The sequence below is a fragment of the Cephus cinctus genome, unplaced genomic scaffold (genome assembly GCF_000341935.2).
Source record: "Cephus cinctus unplaced genomic scaffold, Ccin1 Ccin1_scaffold0857, whole genome shotgun sequence".
In the NCBI taxonomy this organism is placed as follows: Eukaryota; Metazoa; Arthropoda; class Insecta; order Hymenoptera; family Cephidae; genus Cephus; species Cephus cinctus.
The window spans coordinates 83,529-99,429 of record NW_014333443.1 but is presented as its reverse complement, the minus strand read 5'-3'; the positions used below and the strand labels follow the sequence as shown (position 1 = coordinate 99,429).

Sequence of the window (15,901 nt, the reverse complement as noted above, 5' to 3'; positions counted from 1 at the left end):
CTCGCTATGCGTATTTATTTTATTTAATAAAATACATAAATCCATGCTAAGTTTGGAAATATATTGTACAAAAGAAAATTGTTTTGTTCTCGTGTCTAAATAATAAAGAGACTACATAAAAATGGTTACAAATATATTACAATTATATTCATTAGGAAAAAAACAAGTCATAAATAACACTATCTGAAGCTCATCAAGCTAGCACATGTTAATATACTTTTGCATTTAAATGTATTTTGTATTTTTCAAGATTTCTTGTATGACTATTCAAATATGAGTATACAAAAGTTGCCATTATGATGAGTATAGCTGCTCTACTGCTCAGGGGTTGGTGCAGTGTTAAGCGGGAAAGTTGTGTTGTGTGGACGATAATCTGATTTGTGACTGCTTATAATTTATTTAAGACAATGTCTTTTGGCACCGGTTTCGGGGCCTCTACTCCGGCTACAGCATCAACGTTTACATTCGGCACAGCAAGTGCAGCTGCGTCTACACCCGCAAAACCTGGTAAACCAATCTCATAGTATATACTTTTAGGTTAGGTTGTCATGAATGTGGACATTATTTGTTGATACACGCAGCAGAACGGTTAATAATAGCCGTGATAAAGCCTGTGAGGAAAATTACAGAATCTTCGAAAAAAGAAATCCATGTCGAACGAATAGATTTAGTATTCTGCAAATATTCGATGTAGTTTTGACCATTTAGATTAGTTTACTTTGTTGACCAATCTGGGTATTAGTTTAAAATATACGTAAAGCTATTCCAAAGTGATACTAGGATCAATGGCTTTTATGGCGTCATTTCTTCGATGATGCACTCGTTTTACTAGTTGATTCTGAACCTTTATCTGAACTTAGTAAAGGCTGACTCACTCCAGTGCATTCAGGATCACATTCAATATCATCCTTGTTGAAATAATTGCAGTTGTTTCTTCTGACACGTGAAATGCAATATGCTATAATGCAGCATAGCAGTATTACCGTCACTAATACAATTGCAAGGATTACGAAAATAGTAGAATGAGTAGTAAAATCAGATGCAATTTCTGTTTCAGTTTCTTCAGTAGTTGTTTTGTAATCATCTGTATTAATCGTTTGTGTTTCGTCAGTAAAATCTTCAGTAGTAATTGCCATTGTTGGATAGGTTTGTTCTATAGTGGTTTCTGTTTTATGCTCTATTGTACTTGATTCTTCTAATTCATACATTTCATTTGGTATTTTTCCTGGTGTTGTTAGCATAGTTTCTGCAGTTACATCCTATAAAATTGTATTCCAGTTTTAAACTTTGTTCAGTAATTCCAGTATTGTTTATATTTGATTTAATTTAAAAAAAAGGTTACTCCAATAGCTGAAAAAGTTGTTCCTTCTTCATTTAACACTTGTGTAGGTTCATCAGAATATGTAGAATATATTACATGATCTGTTGTTGTGTCAGTAACCTCACCCATTTCTCTTGGGATGTTATGCGATAATCGATAATAATTTTGCTGGTACGAAGAATAAACATATATTCTTTCAGTAAGTTAATCTATGTTACAAAATACTTACGATCCAGTGATTATTCTGACTTAAAAAAGACATAATTTCTCCAGTAAATTTCTATAATAACTCTTTTATGCTATGGGCATATAACAGCTTACTTTTTTGAAACAAAAGAATATCATATTGCATGACATATGAAATCTATAACTATCTCATGAATTTTTCTTTTGAACTTATTTTCAAAGAATTTTAGATTTCCAGAATTAGTTAACTTAACTAACATAACTTTTGTCTTTTATTTTGTCTAATAAGAAAATCAAACAATATTGAGAAAATATAACCCAAATTCATAGAATATTCTTTTAAACAGGTAGTTTCGGAACATCTTTTGGGTTTGGTACACCAGTAACATCTACAGCAGCTCTTAGTGCCTTTGGTACACCTGCAACTCAGTCCACAAGTTTTGGAATTGGAACACCATTTGCAACACCGGCAGCAACTGGATTTGGAACAGGCACTACTAGTACCAGTACTTTCGGCACCACAGGAACCACAGGCTTTGGCGGTGGCAGCACATTTGGCAACACATCAATTTCGTCAACTGGATTTGGTGGATTAGGTGCACTTGGAACGACCTCGACAACAAATGTAACAGGATTCGGTGGATTCGGTGGTTTTGGTAACACTGCAACAACGTCGACGCCCAGTCTCTTCAGCGGATTTGGTACCGCAAGTTCAGGCAATACAGGATTTAATGCTTCTACTGGTTTTGGAGGATTTGGTGCTAAACCGGCTACTACCGGTGCATCTACTGGATTTGGTGGTTTTGGTAGCGGATTTGCCGGCTTTGGCAGCACCCTAGCTCAACCACAAACTCAACAGCAACAACAACAACAAGTAGCCAATTCCATTACAGAGGCTTTGTATAATGCGGTATTCAACTGTCAATTATTTAATGACGAACGTGATAACACTATAGCGCGGTGGAATCTAATTCAGGCCTTATGGGGAACTGGAAAGGCTTATTATTCAGCGACAGCAGCGCCAATAGAATTGACACAGGAGAATCCTCTTTGTAGATTCAAAGCTATTGGCTATAGTCGTATGCCAGATGCTGACAACAATGACGGTCTTGTTGTTCTTTGCTTTAATAAAAAAGAACAAGAACTCAAGGATGGCAAGCAACAGATAATAGCGTCGCTAAATGGTATATTGGGAAATAAACCAAATCTCACCCTGACAATTGACAGCGTGAAGGCAATGGGTGATGGCAAAGGTCAAGTGACAATTTTTGTTTTGGAAAAGGGAGTGACAGGGTCATCCAGAAAGATACCAGCAAACGAACTAGTGGCTTATTTGAGTCAGACAATGCAAAAAATGCAGCTGACACAGATGGGCGTGGAAAATATATTTGCCCATGTAAAACTAGATCCATCTCAACTCAAGGAATATTTGGACAACCCACCCTGCTCGATAGATCCCAGATTGTGGAAGCAGGCACAATTAGACAATCCTAATCCTGAACTTTATATCCCTGTACCAATGATTGGCTTTCAACAAGTAAAAAACAGACTTAAATGTCAAGAGGAAGAGACTGCCAGACACAGGGCATTCCTGGATTTAGCAGCTGAAAGAATTCAGGGTCTTCAAAGACAACATACCGCTACACAAGCCAGACTCAAGGAACACAGGAGGACATTATTAGAGTTACAGCATAGAGTTCTTCAAGTAGGCATACTTATGCTTTTATAAAACTCTACATAGCAATTATTAATTTTAAAAAATCGAATAAATATCTTTTTTGGTAATGCAGGTTCTAGTTCGTCAAGAGATCAGCAGAAAGGCTGGACTTTCATTGCAACCTGAAGAGGAAGCCTTGACGAAAAGATTCGAAGCGATGCACTCACAAATTAGCGCACCGACTCAATTTAAAGGGAGAATTAGCGAAATGCTATCACAGTTAAGAATGCGCAGGCACATAGACTCACAGAATTACGAGCGATACACTATGGATCCTATAGCTCAGGATGACATCAAAACTGTGAGTAGACATTATTTCAATTACTTCTACACGGCTATGTATTTTACATTAAAAAATGTTATTTTTCAATTTTTGCAGTATCTTAACATGGAGCAACAAGGAATGATGCAACTCATATCAACGATAAATACAGATTTAGAGAATTTGAAAATAATCAAAGACGGGATGGAGGAACTCTTGGAGGGACACAGTATATCCTGAAGTAAAGTGTGTGTTTCCTGTGGAAACAATAATTTAAATAAATGTTTAAACCGTCATGTTTGAATGATTTGCGTCAGTGGCTATTCTCTATGGAAATTTATCTCAAATATTTGATACAAGTAGTTATTCTTATTTCTCATCGGTTATTATTTAAAATTTTAGCGAGCATTCGGCTTGATTCAATGTTTAGGGCTGCTGTTTTGTCATTTCTATGTTTGCGCATGTGCACGAAATATTAGAAGTAAAGGAAGCTTTATAATCCTTTTTGCTCTTTGGTTTTCATTAATTTATCAAAATATTAGTTTAGTCACCCTCCTTTATACGGTAGGGAATCTGGGGGATTATCTTCGTTTAAGTGCATTTGAAGAAAATTCTATAAAAATGATGTTGACGTAATGCCGACCCCTCTTTAACATTTTCGGAAACTGGTTGAGTCAATATTTAATAATATAATAGGAAATTAAGGAGAACAATAATTATAAAGATTCCGTGCTTCTGACGACATCACTCGATTTTCGTGCGCACACATAAAATATCTGAAAAGTTCAATTTTAAGTTCAACAAAATATATAAAGTGCATTGTGGTCTGCATAGCAATATTCAAAAATAAGATTGAGATACTTGTATTTATACATATATTCTGCGAGGGGCATCTAGTCGCCTCGTTTTAATTAACTGTTATCTGCCGAAAAAACAAATTTAGACTAATTATAGTCTTAGTCGGACTCCTAAGAATTACAGTTGCGTTATTATGTAATTGGCTTCAGAAATATTCTGTGCTTTATTTTGTATCATAATACTTTTTATTGTCAAGAAAGAAAGTTTTCATAATTCTTAAAACTTTGACTCTTCAATTTAACCTTAGCCGATCATACCGCAGCTGAATAAATTTCGAAGGTCCTTTATTTCTATGCCAGTATAGTAAGGCGCTTCTAAACACGAGGGGGGGAAAAAACTTTAGACGGTCCCTTAACAATGTAACACAATAAGATCAATTTCCCAATAACAGTCGAGTTGTAAACATTACTAATCAGATTGCGGAACATGGGACCATAGTGTGACGGAGCCGTCAATTTTGTTTGAAATCGTTAGTACCTGTTTTTTCATCAATTGCTATTACCTCTAAAAGAACAATAATAAACTATTAAATAAAATTAGAATTAAAAACCAAAAATATGAATGCAAAAATTATAGTACGAGAAATTATTTCTTATAATTCATATTTCATTTCTGTAAGTTTTTTTCAAGTATATCATGGAGCTTCGTTCGAGAACGATGGAAAATATCGATCGCGCTTTGTTTCAGCAGTATTGTGATTCGAGAGCATTATACCGGATGGCCAGAAGAAAATCCGCGCAACTTACAAGCGTCAAACAGGCTCAAGCAGAATAAAAGGGTGTAATGTGCCCATCACATTTCAGCCGTAAGACGCGATACCCAGTGTTTGGCGGTGCAGGAAGTCAATGTGCTCCGAACACACATCTAAATTGTCTGGGCTAAATAGCTGAATATGTGCTTTTTATTTTTATATTTTTCAACGCTTTAAAATATATTTGTTGTATAATAAATATTATGCAGCAGAATATTTACGGATTATTTCACTATCCCATGCTCTGCTATTCTTTTTTGCGATATTTTCCATTATTTATCAAATAATTATTTAACAAATAATATTTAATTATAATGAAGTTACATAATGATTTCCGTTACTATTCGCGTACTGAAAAAGTCATGTTTTTCCGAAATCGTTCAAATTCGCCTCTTTAAGAAATTTAACTTTTTTCAAGGAATAAGACCGGTATATTATTTTTCAGTGGTTCCAAGTGACCTCTTGAAAAATTAAAAGTCCATTTTTTTAAATTTTTCTAATAAAAAATAGTGAATTTTTCCCACGAAACACTGCATACTCATAGATTTTCCATGGCTCGTTTATTTTTAGGTTTTACAATTTTTAAGTAAATCATTTTTGGTATTCGGTTATCGCGTTAAGAAGTTTTAGAGGAATGAAACTCTTCGGTATCACAGATCAGGCGTGACGGTCTAAGGCACTAAAAATAGCTAAGATCTGCTAGGGTTAAAGTTGAAACGTATGAAAAACAAAATAACAATGGCACTCTTTTATGTAAAGCGCACGCGAGCCATTACTAGGGGTGCAGCCATTTAAGATTATTAGCATTAATTATAAATTAATGAAGTAAATATTTCTTTTCATATAAATAATATACTTTATTGGATAGCTTCACGTCATTATACATTTCTTTTCGTCGATTTATTCATGTCTTTTATCAGCCTTTTTCCTTTTTTTTTTGGTCCGGTCGTATCTTTTTTAGTTCCTCTCTTACGCAATAGAAAACGCGCACAATCAGTGATTGCAGATCCTTTACTCGACTTTGTTGCTAAAGCCTTGACTTTTAGATTTGACATCAATAAATTATATTCGGAAGAACATTTCTTTTTTACGAACGCAAATAACATTATCTTGCAAAATGCAAATAAGAGGATATTTCAGTGCAGGCTTTGCGAACAAATTCGAATGGAACACATGAACATTCTTAAATTTTCGTAAGGATATATTCGAAAATTTCTCGTGGAAACAAATCATTTTTTTCCATTTTTTTTTTCCTCTTCAAATATATTATTTACATGCGTACGACCGGTACTACGGAGCCCAAGTCCATTACCACCGGATATATCTATCGCTGTCTCAATCTATTTTATAATGGCCATCATATTTTCATAACCGAAACTGACATGATTCTCATGCTTCAACAAGATTCTCAGTTCCCGTGTAGTACATATATTAACCACAGCACACCGAAGATTCATGTAAAAATTCTTACATGGTAAAGTGTTGTACTGTAAAATTATTAAAACGCTTCTTGAAATCTCGAGAATCATTGTCATTTCGAATGAAACTTTCTTTTAATTACACGGCTATTGTGGCACTCGTCAAGTATTCGAACTGAAAAACAGAGAATAAGGCAAGTACAATCTACGGCTTAACATTGAGCAAATCGTATTTGATTAACAAAATGGTTCTGATTGATTGTATGGAAACGATTTAAAAAATGCAATATATATATATATATATAGTATAGATATATATTTTTTGGCTTTACAATCTCATCAGAACGTTTGAAACGGATTCTCATCTTACGCACAAAATCAAGCGAGTTAGGTACAATCTAATTTACATCGATCTTTTCTGTAACAAAGTATTACCTGCAATGGAATTAAGTTGATTATTTCGAAAATTCGAATACATCAGCCGTAACGAAAACTGAGCTAATAACTCGCCTGACTGTGTCAAAAGACTTGGATGCCGAACCAAGATATAGACCCGCTAGACCCCGGAGCATGAAAGAAAACCTCGTTATGAATAAGAATAATATTTGGTCTGTGGATCACTTGTTAATTGTCAGGTCCAGAGGAAGTTCCTGCTCCATATCAGTGACACCATCATTACTCTTGACTCGAAGATCCTGTCCGCAGGTGTTGGCATTGTCCGCCATGTTACTCCACATATTTTGTAATCCATATTGCAAATCTACCGAACCAAGTAGATGTCGAAATAGTGGATTTTGCGCCTTGAGTATGAGGTCCGAAAGTATCTTTGTTTTTTCTAGAATATTATCGTTGCTGTGGGCACAACATTTGTGTCTGCAACAACACTCCACAGACTCTTTGGTCTCCTCTCTAGGTGGCTCCACCTCCATCTTCAAATTATCTGCTCGTTTAATAACAGAATGCCTCACTGGGTCAGGATTATCCTTTTTACAAGGTGTTCCATTTACTATCGAATCAATGTTTCGATAATCCACAGTGGCTGTGCTCGTCGTCTTAATCACTGGATCCGGATGTTCCTCCATCTTTATTGGTGTCGATTGCATACGAGGAGTTGTTCTTGGCGATGGTGGCTCCTGACTCACAATTTGTACATAACTGGGGGTTGATTGAATCCTCTCACGAATAATATAATTCTCATCGTAAATCCTTGGATAAATCTTCACCTCTTGGGGTTCATATTTTGGAGGTGTTAGAAGTTCCGGAGTTTCTTTGAGGTTATACATGTTGTTCCATTCTACGAACTTTCGTTGTTCCTCAAAACTGTTACTGGCCTTTGGACTCGAACCGGAACTACTCTCTATGCTAGAGTCTTTCTTATCGGATTCTGAGTGTACACTTTGTTTTTCCGGCGTTTCGAAATGTACTTTTTCTTGAACAGTAGGTTCCTCGTAACTCTTTTCTTGGAGTTTGTCGTTGTTGTTGTTGACGTAGTGTCGGTAAGTTTTAACATGCTTTCTTAAGGACGATGGATCCGTATAACGTTTTGGGCATCCCGGTACTTTGCAGCAATACGGTTTGTCCACTGCGTGGGTTCTCGTGTGTTTAAATCTGTCTGATGAATTTGAATAAGCCTTGTTACATCCTTCGACAGGACATACGTAAGGCCGTTCCCCGGTGTGAGACCTGGCGTGGATTTTCAGGTTTTCAGCACGACTAAAACTCTTGTCACATTGGAAGCAGTGGTGGGGCTTCTCGTTGGTATGCGTGCGAACGTGAACCAGCATTTTGTACCTGAAGAAAAAGGGAAAAAAATAAATATAAAGAAAAATGCACGAGGGAGCTTTTATTTTGCTCGCAGCTTCGACTGCTTTGCAAATATAAATTTGTCTGCAGCCAAGTTATATTATTTTATTTCGTAATGATCAGAGAGCTCACCTAGCGTTGAAACCGCGTTCGCCGCGCGCGCATCCTTCCCATCCACAATAAAAAAGTCCTCGAGGACCAGGTGCAGCGTGTAACCTTGCCACATGACCCGCAAGCTGTTCCAAAGATGTAAACCATCGCCCACAGTTGGTCCATCTGAAAGTATAATGGAATCCTTAAATTACCCAATGCAACCACAGGAGCTCATAAACTGCTAAATAAAATAAATTATATTGACAATGTGACTAACTAATGAAAAATTTATAGAAAAACAAAAATAAAGAATGATTGAAGTGCTATAATTAGTGACACTAATTGGCATTCCATATCGTGCTTACTTCATTAATTTTGATGAGACACATTGATAAGATACGACGTGATGTTAATGGTATCGCGCAAAGTCCATACTGTACAAGCCATAACGAATCGAACGAAAATGGTAAATATTTTTTATATTTCTAAAAACTACTGGACGGCAGTCTTCATGTTAGTTTTCTTTACATTCTTCTCTCTTGAAAAGATTCGTACACATAGGTTGAGTGCAAACACGAGCTTACATGATATTTCAAACTCGTTCCTGTGAGTATCTTGCCACCGGCGGCTGTGTTTGCTTGCCTCTTATCAACGTGCGTATGTAACTAATTTGCGCACGCACATACAAGTTCTCACTATGTTATCCTTTCTCATTTGTAGGTAAACGATAAAACAATAGAAAAAGAGCGACACGAAATGCACTAAGTGCGTCATTAACAATTTCCGTGACTATCACACTTTTTCACTTGAAAATACAAACCGTCAATTAAGACGTTCACATTTCATTGAAAAAACAAGTATTAATTGCCAATAATCTCACCTGACACCTTGATTACACTGTCAAAGTCTAGCAGTGATACTGATAATAATTCAAAACATTCAAGTCGCAAATTAGTTGAATATTGAATTAATTAATATTTACACAAAGGCAGTAAACGATTCGGCGAATCTTCAATACTTCTTATTAGCGGTCGTAAAATCCGACGGCCAGTTTTTCAAGATGTTCCTAATAAATTATCAAAGATCATCGGGATTTGCGTCATTGGCCATAATAAATTGTACTAAGCAACTGATGTTAATTCTCTCCATTTTACAATTGTGCCGCTTGACTCTAGTTCATCTGGCATTGGTATGTAGTGACCCATTCTGTTCAAGTAGAATTTTCAATTACCTACGGCGAAGGCAGCGCCAGCTTGTGGCGACCTCGGTAATTTGGCATGCGCGCAAAAGTCTACGGAATCAAAGATCAAGGTGAAACCCGGCAATAAACTTTTCAATAAAGAGGAAGAAGAGTAGAATGATGATTCAAAGATAAACAGACTCCCGCAGATAACAAACTAATGAAAAATTGTTATAGTTGGCAGAAACAGAAGCAAGAAAAATTAAAAATATATTAAGAGTAGGTATATTAATATAAGGTATGACGTATGCTTGAAGTGTCTTCGGAATGCTGAATAGTAATAGAAGAAAAGGGAAAAAAAACGTTGACCCCGAAAAAGACTGATTATCGACCTTTGACCTCGAATCATTCCGATAGGTTAGGATAAAAATGCGAAACTCGCACATCTGTCCGTTACTCTGAAGTACTTTTTCCCCCATCCAGTAGCCGTACGATACTTTATTGACGTAAAGAAATGAAAAAATATGTCATATAAAAATATGTTTTATTTCAATTTTTCAAGGAGAAATGGAAATTCTAAAAATGCATGTGTAATGTAAAATGATAAATCACAATTGGTCCGTTGGCAACTTTGCATATATTGATAATATCAGTTTTGGGTCACGCTCTTTTCGTGTCAGCCATCTTTTACTACTCTTTCCAAAGAGTTAGATTCTACGTGCAACTGATAACATGTTCACCAGACGTATTCACCTAGCATGAGGCTACTGCGTGCATCTGATATATAAAATCCGACAAGTCTACCACGCCTATCTCTCAGTTGCGTCGTATTATTCGATACGGATATTAATGTCAATGACTACCACATTGTTGATTGTCCGTTAGAGGCGCTGATTGTATTGACGTATGTAGACAATGGATGGCGTTGGTAACAAACAGCCGGAGAGTGCCCGATCTTACACGGTTCGATCCTATACATGCTATATTTTACACTAAAATAATAAACGCGCAAAATTTTCCCATAAAATATATTCGTCTGTATTATTACTGAGTCTAATAGTGTTTTAGTTATAAAAATAGCGCCGGCGAGCGAGTCCGACAAAAGAACGTATTGCTACGATAGGTTTATAAATGATTAGATTGGATTAGAATTTTAATATTGTAACGGTTAAAATTGATTCAAACATCCGTATAAATGTTTTTAAAAAATATGTATGCACATTTTTTCGTGTAAAGATTTTCTGTGCACAGGTATTGATCGGTCATACAGGGTCATTAAACCGTGGTGCACAATTTTCTATACATACAATCTTCAGGTCGATAAATATAAAATGGTCCACAGTCTATCGTGCACAGTTGTTTGCATGAAATAATTTGTTATCCGAATATTACACTTGTTAGTGCTTAGCTTTCCATTCACACTTTTTCTTTGGTATAATATACTATTTTCAGTGTAGGAGACTTAAGTGTAGAATATGTGCAGAATAAATTGTATCCAGGGCACACCGTGTAACATGTATTGTAAAATATGACGTGTAGAATATTTTTGTGCGGAAATTTTACGTGTTTAATATTTCAGTGTAGGATATTGATTGTGTAAAATATCTCATGTGTAGGATCGAAGGCTATTCTTCAAATTGATAAGAATTGCTCGTAAATTTTTTTTTTGATTTAGACAGAAATATTATCTACTCAGTTACTTGCCAGTATATTGTACTTATGGAGAACGTCAAGATAAATATGTATCAGTATTTGTAATGAAAACATAAGATAGCATGGCTAACCGGTTTAAACCGGTGCAACGTGCATAAACCATGCGATGTGTATATCGGTAAATTAATACTGAGAGACATCCTGAATTTTTTCTCGAGTCTGTTGAACGTCACGATAAAAATATTTGTTTACTTACAGGCGCAGGTTGGCAAGAAGTTGGTACTAAATTGTCGGCTAATAAATGCAACGATAGAAGAGACCGTTGGTATTTCATATAACTAAATAACCCTAGATCTGTATTTACATAGTTTCTATTTAGATGTGCAATAAAATTATAACTCACCTGCATTTTAGTTGAGCATTTTCACCTCGTCTAACCGATCCTAATTCGAGACTGGAACTTGATGCATCAGAGTCGCTGTGAGCTGGACTTGGTGGTCCACCGGTACCTAGACCTGCAGGGGAATTCCCTAGGGTCATTAGTGCACCACCAGGGGAAGATCCAAGCTCTTCTTCGGCTGGCATTCTGCAAGGCCACACCGGAAGCTCCAGGGCCGGCGGTTGTTGTACACCGCTCGTGTAGTAGGTGGAATTTGGACTTGTCGAGTAACCGGAAACCGGGCTGTAATAACCCGGTACCGTTCCCAGCAAGGTGCCGGGATAACGTGCCGCACCGTACGGACCAACGTGGGTTGGCATTCTGCCCGGAACATAAACAATCATTTTCGTGCGTTTGACGGGCAAACTTTTTTTTCGAAATTTATCAAACGATGGCCAAAAATTGCAGATTTATGTATTATATATCTAATCCCACCTTGGTGTTTAATATTGGAAATCTTTTTCGACGACACTTATCTTATAATTTGATTATATCGATTTCAAATTAGACGAAATTTACGTTGAATACCTTCTAACCGATTCTTTTTTTTTACATCAATAGGAATTTATACCGAATATGTCTGGTATTTTTATCTAAGAAATTATAGTCGTGGACTCTTTCTATGATATGAAGGAGAATATGGAACCGCAATCGAAAAAACGGCTGATAGAAAACGAATGCCCTCTTTTTTAGGAACGTTTTATGAATATTTCGTATAAAAGCATTATTGAGAATTAAAAAAAACAAATTGATATTACGCCTTCATTCGTCGCTTTATATATTTCTATATAAGTACGCTTCTAGTATTTTCTTTAGAAGTTTGCAGTATGCATGATGGAGTCAGTCCGAAGTTTAGCAATGATCGCGACTGATGTTGCTAGGGCACATCGCCACCGAAATCTTCGTCTAACTAACGACTTTCGGGGTTGGATTCTTTAGCGATCAAATAGCGTTAATTGTGCTAGCTACTTCCAACGCTCAATTTGACCACAGCAAGACGTTCCAGGCCTTGCCGCGTACGTTTCAATAGTTCAGTTATAATACAGAACACTCCAGCTTGATTGCTTAAATGATTGAATCGTTGATTGAACGTTGAATGATAATTTCAGAGCACACTGCAACTGAAGCCTAGCCGGCTGACACACTTTGCGTACTTATTTAACACTTAGTCCGAGTCCGTATCGTCAGATGTACTTGAACCGGTTGGACTTGAGTATACGGTAGCTCAAGAATTGCTTGCTGTATTCTATGGAAAACATCACTAGGCTGGTACGAGTCAAACAATTCATAACACGTGTTCCCAATTGTTTTAAAAGGATTGTCTTTCTTGCGCGCTGTCGTATTATAGGCTATACTCCCTTTTCGGAAGACGGTGCTGCCCCACTCGGTTATAATGTTAACTAAAGCTTCGCACGGACGCGACGATCAACGATCAATCACGATGATCGATACGGAAATACTGTACGTGCGTTGTGGTGGAAATACTACAACTTTAGTACAGAGTAAACACAACTGCGATTTATTATAACTGATGATTTATATTCCTAATGCTAGGAAAACGCTTCCCCGTTGGTAGACATTGATGTAATTTCCTTAGATGACGTCACGCCAACTACTTGAAATTTTCCGTGACGTTTGTTACGTTGTTACGTTGCTGTTGTACGTCGCTTACGCTGAAGAGTACTTTCCTTTGTTTAATGAGAAAATTTTATTTTTCAAGCAAACTACTTAAAGTTTAGTAAGTATGTCACTTTTTCACTAATTCACCACTTGCAAGTGTCCGCTCGTCACACACGAAATGGCTGCTGGACGCTCGACACACCGCGATCACGTGCTACATTCAAAGTACGTTTCTCGCAGACAATAGCTTTATTTTCCCAAAAATTGTTCGTCCTATTTTTCTTAAAAGCTTTTTTTACTGTCAACAATAATGGCAACCGCTATAGCTTGCAGCTTTCGCAAGAAAGTATGCAGCTCTTCTGCGTCTCCCTGTTCGATGAACTATTTCAAAGCCGACTGGTAATAATTTCTAGTTTCGTAAAAGTTAAAGCTGGTAACTTGGTGATTATGTTATCTACGGTACTCTTCTTGCTGGTATGAGTGTCAAACTAACATTGCTGATGATCGACGCCCCTTTTATATGGATTCCTGTCTTCGGTTGGATCCCACCACACTAACCTAGTGTTTGCATCATTACCACTTCCACTGTTTGATATTCCAATCTACATCGACACACCCACACAAATACAGATCATTATTATTTTAACATCATATAGACACGCAAGTGGCGTCATCGTACGGACTGTGAATAGAGGTTGATGCCAAATTGATAGAACGTCTAACATTTTATTCCTGATCGGTCAAAAAGAGATGAGATAATCATCTAACCTAGTTGTAGGGATTAAGGTTCGACCTATTTCCCAGCAGATTACGCTACTGTAGGCTACAAAGGTATTTGTTAAAGGTATTTGTATTTGCTATATATTTTCTAAATCTTACTATCTTGTTCTAACACGAATGCTCTATTTTGTACCATCCTGTACATCTTAAGACGTCCAATCATTTCTTGAAGTCTACAGGTCGTCTTATCTGTCAAGGGAAATCCAGCGATAACCAGATATGTCTGGTTACCCCCCCGCGATATTGTGGCGGGCCCCCTTAAAAACGACAAATGCCACCTCGAGAAAGTGAACGACTATTGGTGATTGGCCAAGACAGTAAAGATGTGCAACCAATGGTATAAGTCGTACAAAGTCCTCAATGCTAATCGAGGAGAAGAGAATACGTTTTATCTGCCGTAGCAAATTTTGTTACCAATACGATTCGATAGAATTCTCATCTTTTTTAAAAAAAATGTTTCTCCTAAAAAAATATAAATTATAACCTATGTAGGAATTTTGCGGAACATCGTGGATGGTCGAAAAATTACTTAATTTATTGAAATCACACTCGCGTTTGGATTCTTGCAACGACAAGGATATTTTATAAGGAAAAAAAACGATTGTTCTGAATTTCTAAATGGACAGATATACTAGTTATTCGTAGATTTTTGTATCTAGTCGTCACGTAGCTTCTTTCTTTCTTTTGGTTTATTTGTTGATATTCTATATTTGTCTGCTTCGCTAGATTAGCTGCCTTATCTTTCCGACTTATAGAGTTAACATCGTACATAAAGTTTGGACTCTAAGCTTCTAATCCCACCTTCACGTTTATATAAAACTAAATTTGTTAATGATCAAAACCCTACTTAATTATCATACGAGCGATTAAATTACAAGTAAATTGTATTTACGGTTTCTAAAATTAACTTAGTATCCTATGAAACCATTGTATTATAAAAAATGCATTTTATTTCAAGTAATAAATAATGCCTACATAATATTTTGAGGTCGCACACGCTCACAGAATTTTCGTATCGGCTGTGGCGATTAGAACCAATCACGTTCTGTTCACGTGCAAATACCTAGTGGTAACGACAGTATTGTAGACATTTGATTTTAGCAGAAATCAGCGAACGTGTTTCTTAACAATTTTCACAGTACACATTCCAAAAAATTGTTGAACATAACGGAGGCTTTGTGGTAGTAGGAGGTTCCCCTCGGAAGGTCACGACGCGATACGCGTGTGGTGATTGCCATGAGCGTTAGTGTCATTAGACTCCGCGGGGTCGTCTCTTTACGTCATTGGTTGCTTGCGAGATATTAAGAGCATCTCAACTAGCAAACCGATTAGGTAAGAAAAACCTTGAAGAAATATGATCCTCGAATTAAATGCGTTTGCCCTATCGCAATGGTCCCCGAATTTTTTTTTTTCTATAAATAGAAATTATTTGTTTAATCAACGTAAAGACTTTGATAACTAATTTCAAAGAATTTCATGATAATGCTTATTATTGGTCTAAATGTTTTATTCTCCACGTTTTTTAATAACTTCTTTTTGCAATCACAATTTTTCACGTACACGTGGTACTGTAGCGTTATCATGCCTAGAATATGATACCCGCCAATGCGTAAATAATGTTACTATTGTTATAAACAATATTCCTTAGAATGTATTGGCTTACAATGCACTCGAATTTGTCAGCAGAGTATGGCAGAGTTAGCAAATAAGAATGACAAGAGACACGTGCGAGACATGGGTTTGCGAGAAAAACTATACGCGCAGGGATTACTCGTTATCAGAGGGACCTCCATGTTGATAACGATTGTTATATGGGGGGG

At 36.6% G+C, this 15,901-nt stretch overlaps 2 protein-coding genes across 4 annotated transcripts; one reads left to right on the top strand and one right to left on the bottom strand.

Moving 5' to 3' along the window:
* Positions 1-317: 317 nt before the first annotated feature.
* LOC107270896 (nuclear pore complex protein Nup54) lies at positions 318-5,309 on the top strand. Of its 3 annotated transcripts, none has more exons than XM_015746325.2 (5): positions 599-1,146; positions 1,855-3,212; positions 3,298-3,525; positions 3,604-3,727; positions 5,035-5,309. In XM_015746325.2, the coding sequence occupies exons 1-4, from the start codon at positions 1,023-1,025 to the stop codon at positions 3,724-3,726; spliced, it is 1,833 nt and encodes a 610-aa protein (XP_015601811.1). In that variant the 5' UTR covers positions 599-1,022; the 3' UTR covers position 3,727; positions 5,035-5,309. The 3 variants fall into 3 exon arrangements, with proteins under 3 accessions (XP_015601812.1, XP_015601811.1, XP_015601810.1); XM_015746324.2 differs by having other exon boundaries at positions 3,604-3,732; XM_015746326.2 differs by lacking the exons at positions 599-1,146; positions 5,035-5,309 and adding an exon at positions 318-507 and having other exon boundaries at positions 3,604-3,782.
* A 618-nt stretch (positions 5,310-5,927) lies between these two features.
* LOC107270897 (zinc finger protein 76) lies at positions 5,928-13,803 on the bottom strand. The gene is made up of 3 exons (XM_015746327.2): positions 11,646-13,803; positions 8,449-8,592; positions 5,928-8,304 (listed from the first exon to the last, which is right to left on the bottom strand). The coding sequence occupies exons 1-3, from the start codon at positions 12,023-12,025 to the stop codon at positions 7,131-7,133; spliced, it is 1,698 nt and encodes a 565-aa protein (XP_015601813.1). The 5' UTR covers positions 12,026-13,803; the 3' UTR covers positions 5,928-7,130.
* Between the last annotated feature and the right edge of the window lie 2,098 nt (positions 13,804-15,901).